The 24,166-nt window shown below is 40.1% G+C and overlaps 2 protein-coding genes across 3 annotated transcripts in view; one reads left to right on the top strand and one right to left on the bottom strand.

Moving 5' to 3' along the window:
- Window positions 1-2,013: 2,013 nt before the first annotated feature.
- LOC113011890 (ubiquitin protein ligase E3 component n-recognin 7) lies at window positions 2,014-8,206 on the bottom strand. 2 transcript variants are annotated; one of them, XM_026151721.2, is made up of 13 exons: window positions 8,077-8,206; window positions 6,988-7,105; window positions 6,648-6,681; window positions 4,868-4,967; window positions 4,723-4,783; window positions 4,539-4,634; window positions 4,394-4,447; window positions 4,202-4,307; window positions 3,989-4,116; window positions 3,083-3,277; window positions 2,815-2,971; window positions 2,645-2,706; window positions 2,014-2,563 (listed from the first exon to the last, which is right to left on the bottom strand). In XM_026151721.2, the coding sequence occupies exons 2-13, from the start codon at window positions 7,102-7,104 to the stop codon at window positions 2,480-2,482; spliced, it is 1,194 nt and encodes a 397-aa protein (XP_026007506.2). In that variant the 5' UTR covers window position 7,105; window positions 8,077-8,206; the 3' UTR covers window positions 2,014-2,479. The 2 variants fall into 2 exon arrangements, with proteins under 2 accessions (XP_026007506.2, XP_026007505.2); XM_026151720.2 differs by lacking the exon at window positions 8,077-8,206 and having other exon boundaries at window positions 6,988-7,435.
- Window positions 8,207-9,782: 1,576 nt separating this feature from the next.
- itpk1b (inositol-tetrakisphosphate 1-kinase b) overlaps window positions 9,783-24,166 on the top strand; it is a 31,558-nt gene continuing 17,174 nt past the window's right edge. The window contains exons 1-3 of the mRNA XM_026151297.2: window positions 9,783-9,989; window positions 10,492-10,644; window positions 15,501-15,525. Coding sequence (XP_026007082.1) covers window positions 10,550-10,644; window positions 15,501-15,525 — 120 coding nt within the window. The 5' untranslated portion in view covers window positions 9,783-9,989; window positions 10,492-10,549. The remainder of the gene's footprint in view (window positions 9,990-10,491; window positions 10,645-15,500; window positions 15,526-24,166) is intronic.

Below are 24,166 nucleotides of genomic sequence, written 5' to 3'. Positions count from 1 at the left end.
TAAAGCCTTAACTAGCGCTTGGAATATTCACTTTTAGCTATCTTTATTCAATCAAGTATGATGTCTCTATAATGCCACCCCCGTTAACTGCTTATTTGACTGTTGTCCACATTAAAGATACACAGACACTGCAGCTTTTCTGGATGGCGGAGGTGGGCTCAACCATGCCCAAATGTTTAAACCATGTCTCCATCTCGCCAGCTCGTCGGAGATTGTGGATGTGCAGAGCCAGTGTTGATGCTTTTAAATATACTGTTAATGGGCCGCAGCAGCTGTAGCTCCACAACCCTGCAAGTACACAAATTAAAAACCTGTAACAGCCGACAGCTGGCATTCGACCTCACATACGAGTATCATTGCACTGTAGGAGCCGTCTGTTTATTAGCTGAAGGGAAAAAGGAACAAATGAATCTCGAACAAAAGGAATCTTATATTGAAGAAAAGTTGGCGATTGCTGGCTCATATCTCCAATGAAAATTGTATATAATGAATTGAGTTCCACATGATGAATTTTTAATGGTTTCTATCACATTTTAGTGGTCGTTGAAGGTCTGTGTTTTTACTGTAGTGGACAACACTGTGTACTTTGTCTCTGTCATGAAAACTCACTAAGAATGTGTGGTATAAACAGAAAGATTGTGTCTCAGAAACTATTTTTGTTCTTAAATGTTATGCATCTAGGGCAGTTTGTTTGATATAGTAGGTGCTGTGGATTGCCATGTTTGTAGAACACTTTTCACCCCTTTTTCCTTTTACTTTAAAAGTAACAGGAATATGTTGAGGATCTGAAGATATTAGCTCTATGCTTAGCAGTGATAGAGTTGCCAAGCAGAAAAATCATTTTTCCATCTTGGTTGCTTCATGGGGAAAAAATGCAAAACTCCAGATTCCTCCCCGTGTTCATGTTGGGTGGTTGTTTTATTTTCCAGGACAATGTTCCATTGAGTAAAAGTCCTTGTTTTGCTCTTTTGCTGTAGAGAAGTCAGTGCCTTCCCCTGCCTGCGGCTGGGCTTTTATTGGAGAAGTGACTTTGATGTCTATGCAAGCTCTTTTCTACCAGCTTACCAGCCTGCATCAAATAATTCTTTGAAATCTCATGTAGCTTGTTTTGTGTACATAGTGTTATTTAGCACCTTTTGAAATTGAACCATCTGAAATGTGTGATTGCTTGTGTTGATTTGTAACAGGTACACTGTGCCTGTATGGTATCATAGAAACCATGTTTGTAGACTGATATTAAGTTGCATTTAGTTTCACGGAATCTATTTTTCTACTGTCGCCTCAAAACGGTGCATAACAGTGGTCAACTTGGGCATCCTCAAAATAAACTGGTTTGATATTATGGAATTAATGTGATCTCACATGGGTTGTTTGTTCACTTGAAATGTCAAGTACATTTTGCTTGTATATGATCATATATTCAGATTCAAAGGGCTTCACATACATACAGTAAAGAAAATTATCCATACATATCTGGAGCTTATCTCAGCTGTCATGGGCTGAGAGGCAGGGTACACCTTTGACAGGTTGTTCATCCACTGTAGGGCTAACAGTTTATAACCAACAGGTAACCTAAGAAGCTTTTTGGACTGTAGAGAAAGCCAGACGAATGACACAGAACCCACACACGGCAGGGAGAACACAAAAAGGCGCCAGCTGACCCAGAACCTTCTCACTGTGTGACAACAGTGCAAACCACTGGCATGGTCAAAACAGACAAGCAAACATATTTAAGTTAAAAAATAGAAGTCTGACATAATATGAAAAGGTGCATCTGCTCTATAACCTACCAAAGTTTAAAAAACAGCATGCTTACAGTGCTTCTGTGTCCATTATCTACTTAAATTGCTCTCAGCTTTTCTTTTCTTTTTTTTAAATAAAAACATTAACAGTTTCTTGAAAAGGGGGGGGGGGTTTATCCCTGAAACTCTTTCCATAATTTGCAGGAAATAACCATCAGAAAGTAGATCTGGTTTTATAATATAAAATAAAAAGCTCCAATGCATGCTCTTGTTCAAGTTTTAGTTTACCTTACAGCAGATTTCTAGTACTTTTATTTTGAGCGTTAGTCAGTATTTTCATCACAGTGAGTCTTTCACATGACATTTACAGACCGGTTTGTCTTAGCAGTGCAAGGATTATGGCATCAAATTCAGCCAAACTTACATACTTTCACACAATAATCATGTTCATTCAACAAACTCTGTATGTTCACAAATGTAATAGTGTGCAATATTTATGTGAGGTAAACTTTAATCACAATCTTTAAAGTTGAGGCATCATCATAACCCAGTTATGACACGAACCTCAAACCTTCAAATAATAAAGTAAAAACTTGAAACTAAAACTTTTTTTTTTTACCCCCAACTTCAAACATCACATTGATTGCAGCAAAACGGTTTATTCAAGAGGAGGGTGACACATTCAGTCCAGACAGCCCGTGAACATGGCGTACGGTGGCAGCAGAGTGGACACCTTGTTACTGATTTCCGTCGCTGGTTCTGCGTCTTTTTCTGGCCTGCAGCTCCTCAAAGAGTTGATGTACAGCTTCGACTGTGACTGTCTGATGTAGACACAGAAGTGTTAGGTCTGAGATTTGAGCAGAAGAAAGAAGATGTGACTCACATAGACATCCACTTCTCACCTTTCCTTCAGAGGCACACTGCTCTAAAAATTCACTGATTGAGGTCGTCAGCTCGTTGAAACCTGAGGGAAGAACACAAGATTAATTAGTCCGCCGCATCAATGCGCCAGTGCTTTGAATTTCACTTTACGCAGGACAACTGACCCCGTGGCTTCCCTCCCTATCCTCACCGTAAATGACCTCCAGCTGCTGTACACGGTCCATCGAGTTCATTAGCGCCATCAGTGGGTGCTGCCCGAAGGGCTCATGCAAGCCTCTCTTCTCATAGGCCAGAATAGTGTCAGACTGATCCAAGAGAAACTGCACCTCAGCAGCAACATAGGCCCTCTGAGGAAATGCAGCACACAGGGGACAGGCATTCAGAAACAGGGATAACTTGCAGCATTCTGGCTTTTGTGAGTCTACATTACAATCTTGGAGCTAGAAATTCTGTCTCACCTTGCAGCTCGTGCAGGTGCAAAGCTCAGCGCGCCAGCTGTAAGGCCAGAACACCGCTCCCCGTCTCAGCCTCTCTAGCCCGCGGGCCTGCAGCTCCTTCAGCTTGCACTCCACAATTTTCGTTGTAGCCATCGCAGGGCTGCCTGTCATTTCCTCGTGAGTTCGTTTGCCAGGGGAACTCCTGTTTACAGCTTCCTACGACACAAATGAGATGGGGTGAGTGACTGTATTATACAAGAGGCACAGGCACACCTGGGCTTGGTGAAACATCTCCACTCATGCAGGAATGCAGACGCATCCTGGGGAAGTCTCACTGCGAGTGACGCGGTAAGACGGTTGGGCGATGAAAATCGCCAGTTTACAGTAAGCTAGCCTGTGAAGCCCGGCCAAAGTCATCTACAGAGCAGAGGAAGCTGTGCCTCATGGGTCATTTCTCCTCTAATTACCCCAGAGGAGAGGAAAGCACGATAACAGGAGCTGGTGCCTGCTGTCTGGCTCATAGTCTGCTCATTACTCTCCAGCCCCACCTAGTGGCGCACTGGCATTCAGAAAAGTTGGACAGTGTTGCTCCAAATGAGGTCACAAAATAGACAAAGGTAAAATATACTCCAGAACATAAATAGGAGAGTAACAAAGCAAAGCAAGTGGTAAACACAGCAAGATATATTATGGATTCCTTTCAACTTAAATTATTTTTTGTTTTGTTTTTTATAATGTAATTTATGCATTATGAGAACACAACTAAAAGAATAAACATGTAAACATAGATCTGAATTCAAATGCCATTGTTTGATTATAAATAAGTCAAAAGTAAAGTAATGTTCTGCCCTCATTTTAACTTGCACAAAGCCATTTTTAGTTCTCCACTATCCCAGAATCCATGCAAACAGCAGAACCGTTTCTCACCTCTGGTTCTGTGCGCTCATCACTAGAGGACGGTTCCTCGTCCTTTCTTTGACCAGCCTCACGGTCTTCCCCCTCAATGTCGACCTCTACTTCCTCTTCGGCATCACCCACTTGGATCACAGGCGGAACTAAATGGAAAAGATGAATTAATGATTATCTGAATTTTGCTGCTAAATGTCTGCCTAGTTAGTTACAGTCAAAAAAATTTGTTACCTGCGATGTGGGCAGCATACGTCCACAAGAAAGGAGCCTTGTTCATGCAGGCCTCACATACCATCTCTTGAAGCTCCTCGGGTTCAACCACAGGGCAGCCTAAGTGCTATTTAAGGCCAAAAATAAATAAATAAAAGAGCAGAGGACTCACAGAAATGATAACATGCAGATCAAAAATCCTCTCAAGCTTACCCTGCTGTGTAACCAATCCTCACAGATGACGCACTGAATCATCTCGTCTTCATCCTGTTAAACAGATTTATTTATATATAGCCACAGATGACAGAGAAACAAGCAGCAGGGTTTAGGGTGAACAACAACAAAAAAAAAGACGGACCTGGTCATCGGTGTCTGGGTACGGCCGGTGACACGTGCAGTAGAACCCACTGAAGTTGTGATTGTAGCGATTTCTAATATTTTCCTCTTCTTTAACCTAAAAAGAAAGAGGGGGAATGAACAATTGAAACAACTGGAACACGTGGCAAACACATCTGGGAGACAAGAGATTCAAAGCGTCTCACAGGATTTAGCTGGCAATGGAAGCCCCCAAACTTTCTGTTTCCACAATCACAGCGAAAATTTCTGCAAGAAAAATAGAAATATTAGAAAACTGTGGGCCAAAAGCTGAATGCTCAGTCTACTCAGTCAACATAGAAGGATTTCTACCTTTTGGTATACAGTTCAAAGATGTCGTGTCCATCATGGCATTTATTGGCGCAGGCCAGACAAACCCCAGCAGGCTCTGCATCATTTGGAGTGCAAGTGTCAGAGGTGGGACCAAGTCATTGTTTTGCAAGTCTCAAGTAAGTCTCAAGTCTTTATCCTCAAGTCTCAAGTCAAGTCTCAAGTAATGTCAGGCAAGTCAGAGTCGAGTCTCAAGTCACTGGTGTAAAAGTCCGAGTCAAGTCACAAGTCTGAAACTTTGAATTTCAAGTCCTTTCGAGTCTTTAAAAAAAACAAACGAAAAAATAATGTTGCAGTTATGCTAAATGTAAATATTAGACCATGTAATTTTTAAATCTGTGTTTTTCTCAACACATGACAAAATAGTGAACTTAGAAAATATACACAAATTGTGAAATTGCACCTCTTTAAAATGCAGCTCAATTAAACCTAGCTCCAAGAATAATTTTCACCGACAGTTCTGAGATACGCTGCATGTTATTCTTGGATGCGGTTGTAGGACCAGCTTTAAAATCGCATGACAAAAATATACACATTAAAAAAAACTGTATCACCAACGTAGCCTGGAAAACATTTGCTAGTTAGATGAAGTCAGCTATCTCATCCTAGCATATTTATATGCATATTTATAATTATACGGTTCTTGGAGTGAGTGCATACACTCATGAAGTTTAGTAACTTCCGGTCACTGCAACAAGCCCAGGTACAGTTTACCGACGGATGGGTGCAGGACCTTGAAATGCACCATGTAGAACGAAAGACCATCGTACGTATCATAAGTTTACCAGTCTCACAAATCGTCGTCATAAATACACATTCCTTAACCGTTTATTAATAGGACCTTTGAGCTCAACGGTAATTAATTAGTAGTAGAAATAATTTCTGGTACCCATCACAGAAATGTAGCAGTGACAATAATATTGTATGCTGTAATCGTACTGGGCAATTAGTGATACAAAAAACCTGTTTTATCCTGTGAATAAAAGTATGTGTTTTTGTCAGTGTACCATAATAACAGAAGCGAAACACAATATTGTGTCAGGACAATTTACTATTTATGCACAATAAATAAAGGAGCATAGCGCGACAATTTCTGTTCAGCGCCAGACTTGCTTGTAACCTATATCACCAATTATGTTAAGAAAAATGACGCATTAACTACAACAGCAGACTGACCTTTGTGTAAATGCTTGGAGCAGACTAACCTGTGAGCTGGAGTGTTCTAGGACGTTATATTTGATCTTTGAATGGCTGCAATCCAGTCGCCTCTTTGTTACTTCGGAAACATGGCTCGAACAATTTCTCTTCCACAACGTAATCCGATAACAACCGATCTCTTTACCCGTCGGCTTTCCGTGGCTGTCATGCGACCGGCTATTGCAGTTAATAATACAACAGCTTCTTGACATTTTTGTGTTTCTTTTTATCGCTGTATAACTGATTTTAATTGAAAGCCTGTGTGCGCTAGTACCGCTTGCCACGAGTTCCCAGAATCCTTTGCGGTTCTACCCGTGAATGACGTCACATTTTCAATCTCCATATAATATGCGTGTTAAATTTTATATTTGGGGTAAAATATCAAGTCTTTTCAAGTAAACCGGTTCAAGTCCAATTCAAGTCCCAAGTCATTGGTGTAAAAGTCCAAGTCAAGTCACAAGTCTTAGAACATTTTTTCAAGTCAAGTCTAAAGTCATAAAATTAATGACTCGAGTCTGACTCGAGTCCAAGTCATGTGACTCGAGTCCACACCTCTGGCAAGTGTTGCAGGCAAACACCGCCTGTCTCTTCACATAACCCTGCAGAGCAACAACACACGTGGCATCAACACACAGCATCAATTCACAAAATATTACTGATTTGACATCCGTAACAAAGAGAAAATGTGCTTTAACATAACAATACTTCCACCGTGCTTCTCATAAACATCGGTGACGAGAACCACACAGAAACTCAGCGGTGCAGATTGCAACATTTAACACAAAGAAAAACAAAACGCTTACAATGCACAGACCACACTACAATGCAGCATTTGGAAAAGGCTACTAGGCGTACAATGGGCGACACACAGGCTGCAGGGCTGCTGTGCAGGAAGCTTCTCCTACCTTGGAGTAAGAGCAGTTGTCTGGGTCGCTCCCAGCCAGCACACACAAAGCCTTCTCGAGCTCTTCTTCGCTGGTAAGAATATCATCAATATCCGAGTCGCCCTTGTTCGCTGCCATCCTGGGAAGTGAGGGTAAAGATGACTCCAACGTAAACAATGAAACACCGAAGACTGAGCAGCAGCTGCGGTACCGCCACACTGTTGACAAACGACTGTTCCTGGCGGGAGTTTAGGCCGAGACCACGTGGAGGAAGTGACGCAAGATACCTATTCACGACCTGCTATTGTTTAAAAATAAATAAATAAATAAAATTTTAAAAAACGAATTTAAAAAAAATTAAACTCTACTGCACTTTCATTTTCAGTGGTTCCCTTAAAAATCTAGTAGTGTTTTATTTATTATTATATATATATATATTTTAAAGTACTTTTAAATAAAAATAAACACATTACAACGCAATAAGCAAAACTAATAGTAACATATATAGAACAAAAACACCATCCAAAGATATTTTACTCATCTTACAAGCGGTAATCTATCTTTAATAATAAAACAGAGCTGATTTAGGAAACATTAGTTCATCCTTTATCAAAAAAATTAAACGTTAGCTATTATAAGTGGCACCTAATAATAAAATAGATTCCGTTTCGGGTCTATTTCCGTTTTGGGGTTTACGAATTAATGGCTGTTGCACAAACAAGTACGACTGATTTTTATCTGTTTATTTTCTTTTTTACATATATATATTTTTTTGTTTGGATCTAGCATCACAAAGGCTTTAAAAGGGCATATCAGGAGAAGATGTTTAAGTGTTAATTCGCCCAATATGTAAATAGACGAATTGCCTTAAGTTTTGTCTGTAGACATAGGCAATGGTCATATTTCTATAACAGCTGGCGTATATTTCTCAAAATAGAAACAAGTTGTAAATTGGTGAGTGGTGTGAATTATCATAAAAGGAAAACAAAAAAACTCTCCACTCCAGTGGAAACAATGGAAATGAACAGTGCTGGTCCCAAAGAAGGAGAGGCGAGGGAGCAAGAAAATAATAGAGCTCTCTGTAAGTTTAAAGAATATAATATACCCTACCCTTTTTTATGGTTTAGTCTGTGGTCTGTCCTCCTTCCAGCCACTTGAGCAGCGTCCGTTGTGTATTTTTGAAATAGTTTAGTTTTTGAAAACCTCGTAGAATTAAGAATTGTATTCAATTAGATTCTGGACAGGTTGGATGCGTGGATTTAAATGGATTTAATGGATGGATTTAAAACAAAATAAAATCCAAACCCCTGCATGTGTGGCTATTCAAGCGATAGGCTGAACAGTATCTAATTTGGGATGGCAAACAAATCCAGAGCATCGATGAAATAACAGAAAAATTGGGACTGGGGGAAATTGTTTGCAGGCGAAATATAGAGTTGAATATAGAGTTGAATCCATAATGAATAACATTTTAAAATTGTGAATAACATAATGAACAACACCTGGTATATAGCAAGTGCAATTAAGCCAAAACATGAGTGTTAATGTGCTACCTTTTTACTAACTGAAAGCCTATAGCTGGAGTTTTAACCTTTGGATCACCACGTGCAGGACTTCACAGTACTCCAAAAAAGACTTGATGAAAGCATAAGCAGCAAAAAAAATCCCTTTAGGCACAAAGGCCAAATGTTTCTGTCCTCAGTGCTAGATATTGTACCCAGTAGTCATCACAATAAAACTTCAGTAAAATCATAAAAGTGTGTGATATTAAAAATAAATTTAAACAGCAGCAACTGTTTGTTGTGGTTAACACCTGCAGAGGTGTTTGCGCACAAACACACGTGCCGTTGTTTCCTTCCTGTCTCTCTCTTGCACTCCCTCTAATGATCTTCATATTACTTTTCTCATTTTATAACACTGGCTGTGGCATTCCACAAATTCTGATTAATAATTAATTAATAACTGTTTGTTGTTGGTTGTTTTTGTGCCACTTGGGTGGAAACCCCCAATCGCTGACTTTTAATTAGATGCCTTTTCAGTTTAAATGGTAAATGGCCTGTATTTATAGCGCTTTACTAGTCCCTAAGGACCCCAAAGCGCTTTACACAACCAGTCATCCACCCATTCACACACACATTGGTGATGGCAGCTACATTGTAGCCACAGCCACCTTGGGGCGCACTGACAGAGGCGAGGCTGGACACTGGCGCCACCGGGCCCTCTGACCACCACCAGTAGGCAACGGGTGAAGTGTCTTGCCCAAGGACACAACGACCGAGACTGTCCGAGCCGGGGCTCGAACCGGCAACCTTCCGATTACAAGGCGAACTCCCAACTCTTGAGCCACGATCGCCCCGCCAGCATGGGGTTTAAGCATGGGGAAAACATGTTGGACGTTTCGATAGTTTTCCAACGGATGGCGCTAGTGTGACATGCTTCTCTTGTCTGTTACGGGTCAAAAACTGGAAGAGATGATGAATGTGGAGGGACGAAATAAGTATTAACGCATCTCGTCATTTATTATTAGAAAGGCAAATCAACAGAACTTGTTCTAATTATTCAAATCATGAATTAACATTTGAGGGGTTTGAAATGGGAAAATATGACGATAATATATATATATATATAGTTAAGGAACGTCTTTTCGTTAATTATCTTGTTACATTTTATAGATAAACAATGACTCGATTATTCTATATCATAACAGGAAAGATAATCATTAGTGGAAGCAGGAAGGCGCGTGAAAGCAAGACGCGCTGTGATTCGACAGTCAGTCAGGCAGGGGTGGTGTTTTCCGAGGGGGTCGTGAAGGCGGCATCAGTCTCCTGGATCCTGGGTGTGTGCGGGCAGTCCAGTTCAGAGACTGAGAGAGAAAACACCAGCAACATCTCAACGTGAGCCCAGCGGTGCCTGTCATCGTGCTTGTTACTCCTTCTCCAGCGAACGGGCTGAGAATGGCAAACTACGCGAGCTAGTTTCTGAAGAGGACGCAAATTCAAGGGGAACTGTGCTAAAACTGCCAGGTTAGTTAGCTCTCTATAGCCTCCCGATGTCAGCTTTATCTAGTTGAGGGAGTTGCCTTATTTTTAGGTAACCAGGAGCTGTTTCCGCTAACAATTCACTCATTTCTTATGGGCACGTATTACGACTGTGTTCAGCCTGTAAAGCTAGGAAGCTAGCTTGCGTTTCCTAATTGCACGCCATCGGTTAGCTCTGGAGATTGTCACTACATAGCTAGCCAGCTAACGTTAGCAGTTGGGGTTAGCAAAAGAGGGTCAGTGTGTGGGATTCGCTGATGCTCAGCCAGATGCACTGTAATATTACGTTTGGAAACTATATCATGCTAACCACAAGACCGTGAATATCCAAGAGACAGACTGGTAGAAGACGTCACTTATTGCTTTGGAGCAACGTATCAGTAACCGAGCAGTGAACTTAATTATTCCCCAGATTGCTCCCTGGTTGGCTGTTGTGACACTAACGTGTGTGTGTGTGTGTGGGGGGGGTCTGTTCTCGTCTGTCCAGGTTGAGTCATTAGTTGCACCATTTACCTGCAAAAAAAAGGACCAGGGGCACAGTGGAAATGCAGACTTTCCTGAAAGGCCGGAGAGTCGGCTACTGGCTCAGCGAGAAGAAGATGAAGAAACTGAATTTCCAGGCCTTTGCTGATCTGTGCAGGTTCGTTAACTAACTCCAGTTTATTGTGTGCAGTTGAAATGATTGAAGAACAGCCGTCAAACTACATGCATTCACATAGTTGGCCCCTATGGTTAACAAGTTATGTGACAATTCATCGAAACTTCCCCTTAAGGCTCTGTGACAAGGAGGACTCTTCTCACAGATTTAAGCCCTTAGGCACTTTTCACACAAACGTGCTCACCAAATGTCAGTGAGTGACATCCCTACTCATGCATGCTAAGCATTTAAGGTTGCTGATGTGGCCTGAAGCCGTACTGCTAATCTCCTTTTCTGTTGTATTGTGAAGAAATGGGTTCCCCAAAGGATCAGGCACAAGCCTGTTTTGTGTATGTCCTGGCACAGTGCTTGTTGGTGCATGGTAAATGTGTAACAGGATAAGCTGACAAAACCAGTTTTATTATTAGGTCAGTTGGCTCAGAGCGTTAAACTTTAAAGCAGCTAAATGTGGTGTAAAAGAAAAAGTCTCTTCCTTATTAACGTATCTAAAAAGTAGCATTTGATGTTCAACTCTGACCACCATATCATTTTTTATCATATGTAGATGAAACAGTGCTAGCTCAGTCTGAGGCTTTTGTCTCTGTTTATCAACAGAAAATAAACCTGTTCTTACCAAATGCATCGTCCTAACATGAATTTAGTCAAGGCTGGTGTAAGAATTTGCACAGATTCCCCCAGCCTTGACAGACGCATCTATGTGAGTGCTGTGTGCACACTATTTTGTTGTGTCTCTTATCCAGCTGAGTCAAGTGTTACACAAGCTGAAGGGCCTATATTTTCTTAGCAGATGTGAGCTCGTCCTTGCTGTTTTACGATAGGTGCTGTACAGTATATCAGATTGTCAAAGGGCATTAGGGCGAGACAGCCGCTTTATAGTCTCATTGCAACAGCTGCCTAGCTGCTGGTGATGCAGCAGTCTGACGTTTTCAGTACAGATACTGAAGTACAGTATCGGTTTTGGGTACCATTCGGATACAAGTGCTAATGGACTTGAGATTTTTCCACTAATATGAGCCCTGACTTAGACGTTGTTTCCTAACTTTGTAAACAAAAAAATTTAGTAATAAATGAGCAAATACATTTAAAGTGAGGTCCAAAAAAAAGGGGGAAAAAGACAAAACTCTGTGCTTTTATTAGTTTCTGTCTTCTACTCTCACTTTCACTTTCCTGTAGGTGTCTTTTTCAGTGTGTGCAACTCCCCAGACACTTCAGACAAGAGATGGGTGTCGTTAATCAAGCAGACACAATTTGTTACCTTTGAATATTTGCAATAAAAAAAAATCCGAGCAACTGTTGAATCTCGCATAGCAATATGAAAGGGTGAGAGAGAGAAGCTCTAGCTGGTTCACTGTGCCGTTTTTTGTTTTAGTAGGTATCATACTAGTTTCCAGTATAAGTATTTGGCTCGATGTGACCTTACCTACTTGCACTGTATGAGGGCTAGTTATCACATAGTAACATGTCTTGAAAATCTGAGAGAGGCTGGACAAAACAATGTAATCTCCGGTCCTGTGATTTTGCACACATGTGCCTCAGTACATCAGATATGTTGATATGTTCCAGAAGGATTTTCACCTTTTCCAACAGTGTGTTGCCTCATAAAGCAACCTGATTGAGTCAGCACAGATTACCACACTGTAATCCACGAAACATTTTTAATCTCTACATAAAGCTCCGAGCATACCTCCCCTCCTCCCTGCATCCTGCTCACCACCTTCTTCCCTATGAGCTGGATATAGGTTTGTTCGATATGTTTGACACGAAGAGCTCTGGCTCAGCATTAAGAATTGGTCTTTGTGACGCATAGCCTTTGAAAACTGCAACAAATAGCACAGCAGATAACTGCAAATGAGCCACAAAGTGAATGTGGCTTGTATATGTTCACACATGACTACTTCTCCCTGTTAGTCAGGGAAACTTTTCTTCAAGTTCTCCTTTTCCTACTCCAGTCATGTAGCATAGAAAACAAATGTTATGAGGAAAGGAAGGATGGCACTAAGAACACCCTACCACCTTGCATGTATGTTTTCTAAAAAGCCGCGACTTTTGAAAAGAGGTACAGGATGTGGCAATTTTAAACTTTATCTGGACCTGGTGTTGTGCGTCTGAGGAAGTCTGTTCCAAATTAAAGAGACTTTATGTAGTATTAAATTCATTTAGTGACCCTTTGTGCTTAATTTCATGAAGTGCAATTTTTACTTGATGGTTTAAATTTATCTGTTTCCCTGCATCATTTATTATTATGAAAGATAAACCATGTGTCAGTGTTACTTTTAAACAGTGACTGGACAGAATTTCCCCTGTCATCATGTGGTAAGCAGCTGACATTGTGTGTGCATAATTGAAGAGTCTGTCCTGTCTCTTGCATCTGGACTTTGGGGTTCCTGCTGGTCAGAGCTAGTTGAGTTTATGTCCGCATGTCAGCTTGCACAGCAGTTGAGAGGCATCTTTTCAGTTGGCACACATGCCTGATGCTTTAAAAAGCAGCAACCCTGATTTTCATTAGATTATCTGAAAATATTATTTTCTCATTCTTCAGTTTCACCACAACTCTCATCTACATTATACTACAATATACTAATAATAACAAATGCAAGGAGTTTACTGAAATTGTTGGAAGACTTGTATATAAACCTGGAATGAGCAGAAAAAGATAAATAAACAAATAATTAATAACATGTATATTTAAAAGGTAAAAGGTCTCCAATTCAAGAGCAAGAGGAGAAGAGAGGAAGGGCCTCTAGTCTAAAAGTCTGCCAAATCAAATTTGTGAATCCATCTGCTGTGGTGATCCCATGTGAGTAAGGGAGTAGTCGAAAGAAGCTTTGTATTTTTTGACTAGCAAAAATCAGCTGCCTCTCCAGAATGTTCTTCATGCCGTTTAGCTCACAGAGTCGTTGGAGCAGAACATCAATTTCTGAATTTTCAAAATCGAGAGTAATTCATTTAATCTAGGTTTTAAACAGATAAGGGTTAAAATAAATAAATACCTCAAAGTATAGCTGGCTGATCCACCTAAGTAAAGCCCCACGGAGTAAAATATTAACAGACAAATCTTGAATATCCTCATGGCCTACGTTTTCCCTTGGATAATAATTGGTACTTTTTAAAAATTATTTTTTTTAAATGCTCAAAATACTTTTCTGTATGGTTAATTAGCTATGCATAAAATGTTATTTACTTTATGGTCACCATCTCATTTACACCCTTTGTCAACTTGGTAACTGTTAATGCCACACGATGTGCCTTAAATGCTAAACTTCCAGGTTTATAGATGTACAGTGTGCCTGTATCAAAGTGGTTGTGTATGTGTGTGTGAGAGAGAAAGGTTTCCCTTTCACTGTGTTGACCGTGTAACAATATAGCAGAGCAGAGGATCTCCATATCTCACGAAACTAAAGACCTCATTCACGTCGCATGAAACGCACCAGCTGCAGTATTAAATATCCACATTGTTGTGAAGCGGTGAATGGTTGCACTGCTGTTACCATGGGACTGCAACCTCAAAAACTGCTTGCTTGGAAAGGATGAATTGGATGTAGTGTTAGGCTGGTGGTGTTCTCTTTGTGAATTCCCCCAACTAGGAGTCGCTGCATTAAGCATTGGAGTTTTTCCTGTTATGCTTTGCTGTGTAGAAACTCTTTGGCTAACTTTCTGTATTGACCTAGTAGGGTTTCGCCGAGCCAGCTGAACCAGGATTGTACAAATGCCCTCTCTTCTGCTTTCTGTTTGGGCTGAGGTTTTCCTCTCAGTGCAGGTGTTAGGACCGGCATACACCCAGCAGGTTTAAATGTGTGGTGCCAGTTTAGTAATGCTCCTCTCTCAAAAGAGATAAGCCATCTCACATTTAAATTTATGCATATATATTTAAATACTGCTGTGTCCTATTGTTTTTTGTTTTTTTATTTCTACCCAAAGTCTAGTATTTCTGTGCTGTTCCCAAAAGGTAGAAACTGCACAGAAACTGCAGTTTCTCCAGGTCTGTGGGTGGGATTTAGTATTTCCATCATAATAATCTTACTTGCAGATACATTTTGTGGCTAAATTAAGATAATGTTTCATTTATTTCCTATCTTCAGATGCAGAAGGCTTATGTGTCCCTGGTTCAGGCATCTTACTGTTCATGAAGTTAAACTATTGGAGAGATATGAGTTTCTGTTTAATTCCTCTTATGGAGGGGAACTCCTTTGATGTGAATTTACATAAAGATTTGTGTTAGATTAAAAGGTAGTGGTTCTCAAAAACCTATTCAAAATTCACACCACGTGTTCTACCAATTTTAATCTTTTTATTTGTATAATTACCAATAAAAAAAAAAGTGGATTTAGTTGAATTTTAGTTACGGTAAGTAAAGTTTGGTGTGATGACGTCAGCACACTCTTGTTTGTTTAGTTTCCCTTAGAACTTAGTATTCGGTCAGCACCCCACAGTTGGAGGAACCACTGTTATGAAAGCAAGACAAGTGCGGACAAATGATTGAGAATCATGTCTTACATGGTGTAACACAAATGGAAAAATAAATATTTAAAATCAGACCAATCTTACATCATTTAGCGGTGTATGTGTGCACGTGAGCGAGCGTACGCGTGTGTTTTGTTTTATTTATTTATTTTTAATTCTGCTTTTCACTTCCTATCAGTCTTCTGCTCTGAATGTTTGAGCCTACGTCTGTACGACTCAAAGACAACAAAGGCATCTTCACCTACACTACATGATATACTTTTATATAACACGCCTTTAGCGTTTAGGTCCTTAAATAAACAGCAATGTCTGTTTCTGAGCATTTTCATCTTATATCTTCTACAAAATAAAAAGTCTTATTTTGTCCTTTTTTTCAGGAAAAGAGGAATAGAAGTTGTTCAGGTAAGAAGAGCACACAGTTTGATTTTGTGTGTTTTTTACTTCTTTGGTCATGTGTTTGTTTGTTTGTGCTGTGATACTTTTGAATCTCTGCTATTCATATTTGATGCCTGAAAGCCAATCCACCTACAACACTTTACATTTGATATATTTCTTTGGCCAATTACTAAGTGCATAACCTCCTACAGACAGGATGTAGTTTTTTCACAGTCTTGCTTTTTTTGTATGTAGCGTCATTGGTCACAGTATATCACAACAGCCCATGTTCCTTGTTAAGCTGTGATGAAAGTCATCCCAACTTGATATTTCAACACCTGACCTCAATTCAACTTGTTTGTCACAAGAGTCTATTTGGGCGAGCAGCTTCTCATGTTGTGAGTGTGTGTGGAGGGTTGAAGTATTCAGATCCTCAGTTAAAAGTCATATCAGCAGAAATACTTTTATGATATAAAATTGCATAAATAGAAGAAGATACAGCTCTTTTCAGTGGGAGCTGTTGGTGTACCAAAATAAATACTAGTCTGCCTATAGTAATAATTTACCTCTGAGTGCTGAGCTATGTCCCAGTAAATACGGACCTCAGGGAAGGAAAAGCTGCTGTCATTAACGGCTCTTGCCCAGCATACTATAGAGTGTAAGTAAGCACAGGCCATTCAGCAGCATAGTAACAATTGTCACGAAGTACTGGGAGCTCTGTGCACAACAGTATCTGTCACTTAGAGTGCTCTCTGAAATTAAAGAGGAAATTATCCTGCCTTTCTCTCAGCCTTTTACTTTGTTTCTTTTTATCTTGTGGGATTGGGTTTTGGTTTTTTTTTCTCCTTCACTTTGAGGTTATTTTTTTCCTCTCGCTGTGCTGACAATATCAGCACACCCAGAAAGAGTCTTGTCCTGGGAATAGTCCCAAAGTAAGCAGGGCTTTGTTTCCCACTATGCATTCAGCCCCTCCTGGGAGACCGCAGATCCTCACAGGCCCAAAGTTAGGATGTACCCAGGGCTTGGAACGGTGCTGCTATCTTCTCTGTTACTAGTTCATCTACAACTACCTGCTTTTCACTGTTGTGGGGTTTGTTTGTTTTTTGTTTGTTTTTGTTTTTTTTCTCCTGACTTCTATAAATCAGCATAAACTTGTTAGTTTTAGCTGGGCTGTCACTGCCAGTCGAGACAGTTCAGTTTACTAACAGAGCCAGAAGTGTTTTTGAATGCACACCAATGATTTGGGTGGCCGCGCTGTGTCCGTTCCTGTCAGTGCCTGCAGTGTCGTGGCCACATCAGAAACAAAGATAACAGTATCCGTTGTCCTACTTTGGCCTTGTTGTACAAAGATTTAGTTTCCTATTGCACTAGTGAATTTGGAGCCTGGGGACTCTTATTTTCTAATCTATGATATGTTTTCTGATGTTTAGACCACTGGGATAGTGTATATATGGGGAAAGTCAAAACATAGGTCCGCGTTAAACCTAGTCTTTCTGGAGAGGACACAGGGAGACGGAAAGCAGGTAAACAAATTAGTCTTGAAGTTTTAATTGGTTTAGAGACTTAGAAAATTACAGTAGTGGGAAGATTATTATTATTATTATTATTATTATTATTATTATTATTATTGTTTGGTCACTGTTTTAAGCTTTTAAGAAAGCATACAACTTTTGCTATTTTTGTGGATGTCAAGTCAATTTAACCTTCTCTTGCTGCTTGGTGCAGATTTTTATTTATTTTTTTTGTCAGCCAGTGTAATCGGCTAACCTTGTTCCATGTGGTCTGACAGACAGGCTGGCCCTTGTGCTATCAAGTCAACCCTGAAAATCCAAGGCTAAATGAATCCTTTTGGCATAAAAACCTGTTGATTCATTGTCGGTTTACAGCCTTAATGCACAATAAATTGCTTGTTTTCTATGTGCTGTATGTACGACTTTGATCAATCAGAAGTGTTTTAATGAAACCACCCAACAGCTTCTCAAGTAGAAACTTTTTTTTCTTCGTCTTTTGTTATATCAGACTTGTGTATGTATGGCTTTTGGATAGTTTGTTGGACAAAAGAAGCGAAAAATCTTTAAGTTCAGGTCCCCACCAATAGTAAATGGGTAAATCACAGCCCCACTGTGATTTGTTTTACAGACCAGTTGTGTTTTGTCTTGTTTTGTTGTTGTGTAGAAAAAAGCTCCACAGTTGAAGTGACAGAGTTAATGAGGTGCACTTCCCGAGAGGTTGTATTCCCCAAGAGGTTGAAAGTGGTTATGACGTCACCTCGTGTGAACAGATCTTTGCTAAATCTGGCCGCCCAAGGGACTTAATTTTATATTTCTGTTTTCAGTGTGGGAAACCCTTCTGTATGTATATGCGTCAGGACTGACGAAAGTGAAAAAGATTCCATTGTCAGACTTTAATGATTTCTCCTCTAGGCTCTACCAAGGCTTACCTTTGCTGTACCCCTCATCCCTCTCATCTTTCCATTACCTCCCCTGTGCACGTTTTTGAAGCTCATCAATACTGACCCTTTAGCACTGAGTCTACAAGAGCCAGTTTCCCCATGATCCCTACATTAGGTTGTGTATATCATGGGTATGATGAGATTAACTCACCAGGGTTGTTCTCCTGAAAGCTAGTATTCTCTCTCAGGAAAAGGAATCTCAAATGATGAGCCAATTTTTGAGTTGGCTGCCGAGAGAAACTTATCAAGTCGCTGTTTTTATTATCCTTAGTGCTTCAAAAATTTAAAGGTAATTTCCGGCATGCTACTTTATCTCTTCCCCCAGTTTTTATGTGACATGTGTGCAGTGTAGTGGGAGTTCAGGGGTGGTTGACGAATGATTTAGTCAATGGTCTGAATACAATGGACTGTGCAGTACCTCCTTTATCTTATCAGCTCTTGTCAGTGGGCTTGGTACAATTATGCTGATGCTTTATTTCTTCATCTCACCTGAAAACATCTTGGCAGTTTGTTCATTTTCATCCTGCATGACTTGGTCCGCCTTTTAAGGAAGTTACTTAAAGTTTTTGTAAGCTACCTACAAAAGCAGTAAAATCAGACCTGTCTAATGCTGGGTAACCTTTACTTACCAAAGCATTTATGTTGATCGTGTGATGAAAGGCAGTTCCTCAAAAGCTTAGATTGCACAATCAATTCAGCAGGGATAAGTCTTCTCTCTGTAAACTGCTGAGGAGAGAGCCATTAGCCTAATTAGCTCCCAGTTTGACCTTCCATACAGTTTTTATGTGGAGAATTTGGAGACTCTCCTTTTGTGTTAATCTTTTGCTGATGTGAGATATGTCTGGCAGCCACAGTTTGTCTTAGACTTGCGCATGCATGTTTTTTTTTGTTTTTTTTTCTTTGTTGCACACTCACCCTAGCGTGCCATCATTGCAACATGGCATACAGAATAAATGATTTATCACATGTCTGTCTGTTCTCTGCACATACTCTTTGGGTTTGCCTGACAACAAAGCAAAAGTCAGGTGTGATGCAGCTGAACTAGAATGAGACTAAGCAGAGGCATCGCCAAATAATGACTGTGGTCCTTATAATTTGTGTGCAGTGTACTTACTGATGAGCAAAGCACTCCACAAGCTTTGTCTTTGCTGTTTGCTTAAGATCATGAATGTTAGTTTCCCATAGGGGAGAGACTGGCCCCACAGCAGAGCTACATCAAAGCTGAAAATATGTTAGCCCTGACCTACCCTCTCCCTCCAGGACCCAGCCTTTTTTCTCCGCTGTCCGTCACCACTACGGCCCACTGCTACCTCTCAGTCCCAGAGGGACTTTGAAAACCATCAGCTGACATTTCTGCTTTTAGCATTTAGAAGGACATCAGTGACTTTACTGCTGGGTTCTGGGATAAGCTCTAAAGCAGGGTCATTCTGTCAGTGCACAGGGAGGAGAGAGAGCTTCATCCTGTGTGATGTGTCTTTGCCAATGGGTGATGACCCCACAATCTAGAGTCCTGTTTTTGTGGCAGGGCCAGGCTGTGGATGGGCCCTCTGTGTGTCATATAAGCAGAAGATTAAAAGCAGTGCCTCAGTAGAGACAAATCCCCATCAGGCAGGCCCTGTCACACTGCTAGGTAGAGAAAAAAGAAAAAAAAGGTGGCTCTTGCCACTGGCGTAGCCCTGTCATCACTGCTGCTCACAGCAGCTAGTGTTAAAGACTCAGTAGTTGTTTGACCACAGGTGACAACACATTTTATGAGTATGACTTGCTAACACAGCATTGGTCAGGTCATGGCAGCATGTTTATGTGTTTTATACATCTGCCATATGCTTGCACCACAGTGTCTATGTGTCCTATGACCACACGATTCCTGATAAACCTGCTGGATAGGCGCAACAATAATTCAATAAAGCAGTGTTTGTTTTTGAAACCTTTTTTATTACAAATGCTGTAGAAGTTGTTACATAATATGATCGATTGCCTTCCTGTTTCCATTGCATTTCACTTCATGAAACTGGTTGAGTGACTTTTGAATCCACTAGACACTTGTATGTAAAAACTGTACCAGCAATATTTATCAGAAAGCTTTTGCTCTCAGAGGTTTCCAGAGATCTCTTGACTTGGGGTGGGTGATATGATGATTGTAAGATTATGTACTCCTGTGTTAATAATATGTTTAACATCTCGAGCTTAAAACAAAACTGAAAGTTTACCAAAATCAGAGGTTCTGCTCTCCTTAATTTAATATGGTAACAGTAAAGTTACATATGCGATCATGTTCTGTACAGTTTCAACTATGTTGGTACATATTAAGCCTTCAGTTCATGTAGGTACAAACAACACAGATGCAGATTCACTTTTCAAGAATCAGTTCATGTTAACATGTTGCTGAAGGGTGTGAACTGAAGGGCGTGTTTCTACAGGCAGGAATGTTCAGTGCATTACAATGAAATCCAACAGTATTAAGATGGCCAGAGGAAGAAATGCCATGTTGATATAGGATAATGAGCTCTTAAAGAAATTCAGCTCAACTTGAAAAGCAGCATGTCGTGACATTTCTTTGCATGGTGGAATATTTTCTGCAGCCTGCATGGTGTCTAGTATTCATTGTTCATGCTACAAATATGAAAGTATTTCACACCACACTGAAATTCAAATATTTGCCATACTAACAAACTCCCACTCTATGCTAAGGAATATACAAACATGCATTCATGCGTAGTATGATGTTATATTGTAATACATTAGTCTAGTCTGACATCCCATTTGTTGCTAAATTGACCTATAAAATGTATACTATTGTGGGATTTTAATTAAATATTTGCCTAGGGCATTGAGTTTCAACATCTATATGGCCTATACAATGTTTATCCAAAGTTTCATCAAGCTTGGTCTCCTCGGTTACATACATGCATACTTATGCTATGATTGTTATAGTATGATTGCATTTTCCTCTGTGCAAAATGCTCTTTGTAAAGAACACTATCTAAACCAATATACCACTCCTGTACAACTGATTTACCAGAGTTCGACCAAAAGTACTCAAGTTAGTAACTAACCATCACATCTCTAACAATCATTAACCAGAAGATGTTGGCTCTGGAAGTGGCCTATCCTAAACCAACTGAAACTCTGTACAGTTATACAGTTCTTGTATTGATCCACACCTGTGTGACTAAGGTGTATTCACTCTGTTTGCATAATGTATGGATTGCACAAGGATATTGGGGATCTGCCCACCTCTAGCTTGTTTGGAAAGGTGTGGCTGCATTGTCTTTTGTCTGAGTTTGTCCGATTAGCCCATTAGCTGATTAGCTAATGAGCTAATCGTGCTTGTTAGCACTGTACCTTATACGATTTTTTTTTTTCCCCCCAGTACCATATTTTGCACATTCAAGAACTGATAATGTGCAAAGTTAAATGTGTAAGGGGTTACCTCAGATCAGACCTTCCCAAAGTGTGGGGCCCGCCCCCTAGGGGTGGCGCAGAGCCATTGCAGGGGGGGGTTCGGTATGAAAAGGGGGGAAAAAAAATAATGCTTGGACACTGCTAGCACGGGGCGCCTCCACAGACGCAAAGCAGGAGATGAAGCATCGCTGAATATGTTTCCAAACAAATTTCCTTCCAAGCCAAAGACTAGAAAATATGATGAAGCATATCTTTTCTTTGGCTTCACCTGCACAAGTGCGGAGGTAGGTCTCCCCTGCAGAATTGGTTTTCCCTTCATTGGGAGCAGCGCTGGGCTCTTCAAATCACGGACAAACAGTATCCCACATTCTTGATTTTTAGTTCACAAACACTTGTTGTAATGACTAACTACTCCTGACATGTTGGAGATGTTAGCTCTTTATACAGTAAAGTTACAGTGGGATACAAATAATATCAGGCTGATCCTGCCACGATTTGTCCCCCCGGTTCAAATCACGGACAAAGGGTCTCCCACAGCTGTTTATGTTTTTGAACCCATTTTGCACAGAGAGGCATTTTTTTTTTTTTTGAAAAATGTATTGATATGTTGAATATTATTACACAGGAAAAAAACAGCTACACGTAAAATAATGACACCGTGACGCCTCTGCCTTTGTAAATGGAGGGACAGTAACTGCGTGTAAAACCCGAAGATAGTCAGATTAACAGTATTTTGTCTCTATCTGCCATTCTGCAATTCCTCTCATGTAAACAATAACGTGGCGCACAGCTGACGTGAAAAAAGACACATACCTTTGACGTTGCGTGACGAACTCTGTATTCCTCGTCCACACGTAAACGCAGAAAAGGAGTTTTAAAAAATCTCAGTTTTCGGTGATTTGAAACGCCGTTTACGTGTGGACGAAACGGCTGCGTTTTCAAAAATACCCGTGTAGGTGCAGACGTAGCGTAAAAGAGTTAGTAGTTTACTTTCTTACTACTGTAATTTATTACAGATTACTTGTATTTATTTAATTGTTTACTAAATGTTTGAGGTGTGAAATAAACCGCAATGGAGCAAAATATGGGCGTGTGTGGTTGGAGGATGTATTGGGGCGTGCGTGGGAGCGGGGGGGGGGGAACATTTTTCTTGTAAAACAAAGAGGGGCCCAGCAAAAAAAGTTTGGGAACTACTGCCTCAGATATTTAAGACTGCCAGATTTTTATTACATGTGTTAGAAAACACATTGCTGGTGTCTAACCAGAGTTTTCTAATGATTAATGTGTATCAAAGCATGTCTTCACTGATCTAGACCCCTTTTTCTGGAGTTATTTTTCCTGCCCTGTCTTCACGTCACACATCAAAAGGACCTCTTTAAAAACTAACTGAAAACTGCAATCATGACACCAAACTAACTGTCATAACTTTAAAAGTTGTTATCTCACATAGACCAAACTCTGTCATAACAGTCTAAACACAGCGACAGCCCCGTTGTGGTAATAATTTCATCATGTTCATGTTCACTCGACACTGGTTGCTAAATTCTAGCATCTCTCCTCTGTCGCTTGTGATGTTGCTACATGCATGTGCTAACCTGCATATGCTTTATCAAACTTGGTGCCTTGTTTTGTCTACTTGTTAGCTACTTGGTCTCAGCAGACAGCCCTTTTCAACACCGTTAAACTTCAAACAAATGCTAATTTGGCTTTTTCTCAGAGGCTGTCGAATATGCTCAATGAGACTCGAGGTCTAGCCAGAGGGAGGCTGGAGTTTTCAAAGATGATGCCAGAAATAAATCCGGGTGTAATTCAAAGCAAAAAAAACCAAACTCTTGCTAATCCACATTTAAAGCTGTAAATAAAGAGGTAGAACACTATGTAAAATCAGTCATTATGATGTTTTTATAACCAAAAAGTCAGAAAATAAAATGTGTTTCCTAGACCAGAACTTACAGATTTAAGAGAGATTTCTGTCTTCTATTAGGAGATTAGGAGTGTAAATAAGCCTTAAAGTGACAGATTAATGACTTTCCAAATGTAGCCACTGTTTTCTTAAAAATAATTCATCATCCTTGTAAGAGGGAAGCAGTTAAGCATAAAAGAATGTGTTTTTCAGGATGAAACAAAATCTACCCACTGTTTACTTTGTATACTCTTCTTTTCCCCCCCCTATTGTTCTATATGGTAGGAGTGATTTTGAATAACAGGCTAGTTCACTACAGCCATTATTCTGATTCATGAGTACATTAATTGCAACTATGTGTCTTTACCAGTACCACTTCATACCTGAAGCGATGCATCTACAAGTACATGAATATGTAGATTTTCTGTTTAGCGTGTATGCAAGAAGTAACTGATGTGAATAAATGGTGGGTTAAACAAAAGGAACCCAAAAGGTCAGGCAGAAATCCTATGACTTATTTACTAGCAGTAGGTCTTTGCAGATTTTGCAGGAAATGCGGGACGCCGTGACTTAAGAACTCAACAAATTGCAGGATTGACTTGATGTTGACCTGGCATACTGCAGGTGTGAAAGTGCTTATTTGTAACTGCTGTAGTGTTGGTTTTACACTTCCTTTCTCCGCAGCCAGAGACACAAAAATAACCCCCACACCCATAGCACTTAAAACCCTGACTAAAATCTAATGGGCCAAGAATCTATAATATTGCGTTAGTAAGTCACAGATTTTTCAAAGCAGTTGTGACTTTTTAATATTAACACCTGAGTTTTATAAAGATAAAATGTTTTTTTTTTGTGTGTGTGTGTGTGTATATGGTTGCTGATGGATATCCATTTCAAAAATGGCTAAT

The sequence above is a fragment of the Astatotilapia calliptera genome, chromosome 19 (assembly GCF_964374335.1).
Source record: "Astatotilapia calliptera chromosome 19, fAstCal68.1, whole genome shotgun sequence".
In the NCBI taxonomy this organism is placed as follows: Eukaryota; Metazoa; Chordata; class Actinopteri; order Cichliformes; family Cichlidae; genus Astatotilapia; species Astatotilapia calliptera.
The sequence above is the reverse complement of the archived record's forward strand: the minus strand, read 5'-3'. Positions and strand labels throughout refer to the sequence as shown.

What these genes read in the sequence shown, in the direction of transcription:
- LOC113011890 (XM_026151721.2), bottom strand. Translation starts at nt 7,104, where the DNA reads ATGGCAGCGAACAAGGGCGACTCGGATATTGATGATATTCTTACCAGC. An exon ending in ACAACTGCTCTTACTCCAAG is followed by an intron (nt 6,682 to 6,987) that starts GTAGGAGAAGCT and finishes GTTGCTCTGCAG; the next exon opens with GGTTATGTGAAGAGACAGGC. An exon ending in TCCATTGCCAGCTAAATCCT is followed by an intron (nt 4,635 to 4,722) that starts GTGAGACGCTTT and finishes CTTTCTTTTTAG; the next exon opens with GTTAAAGAAGAGGAAAATAT.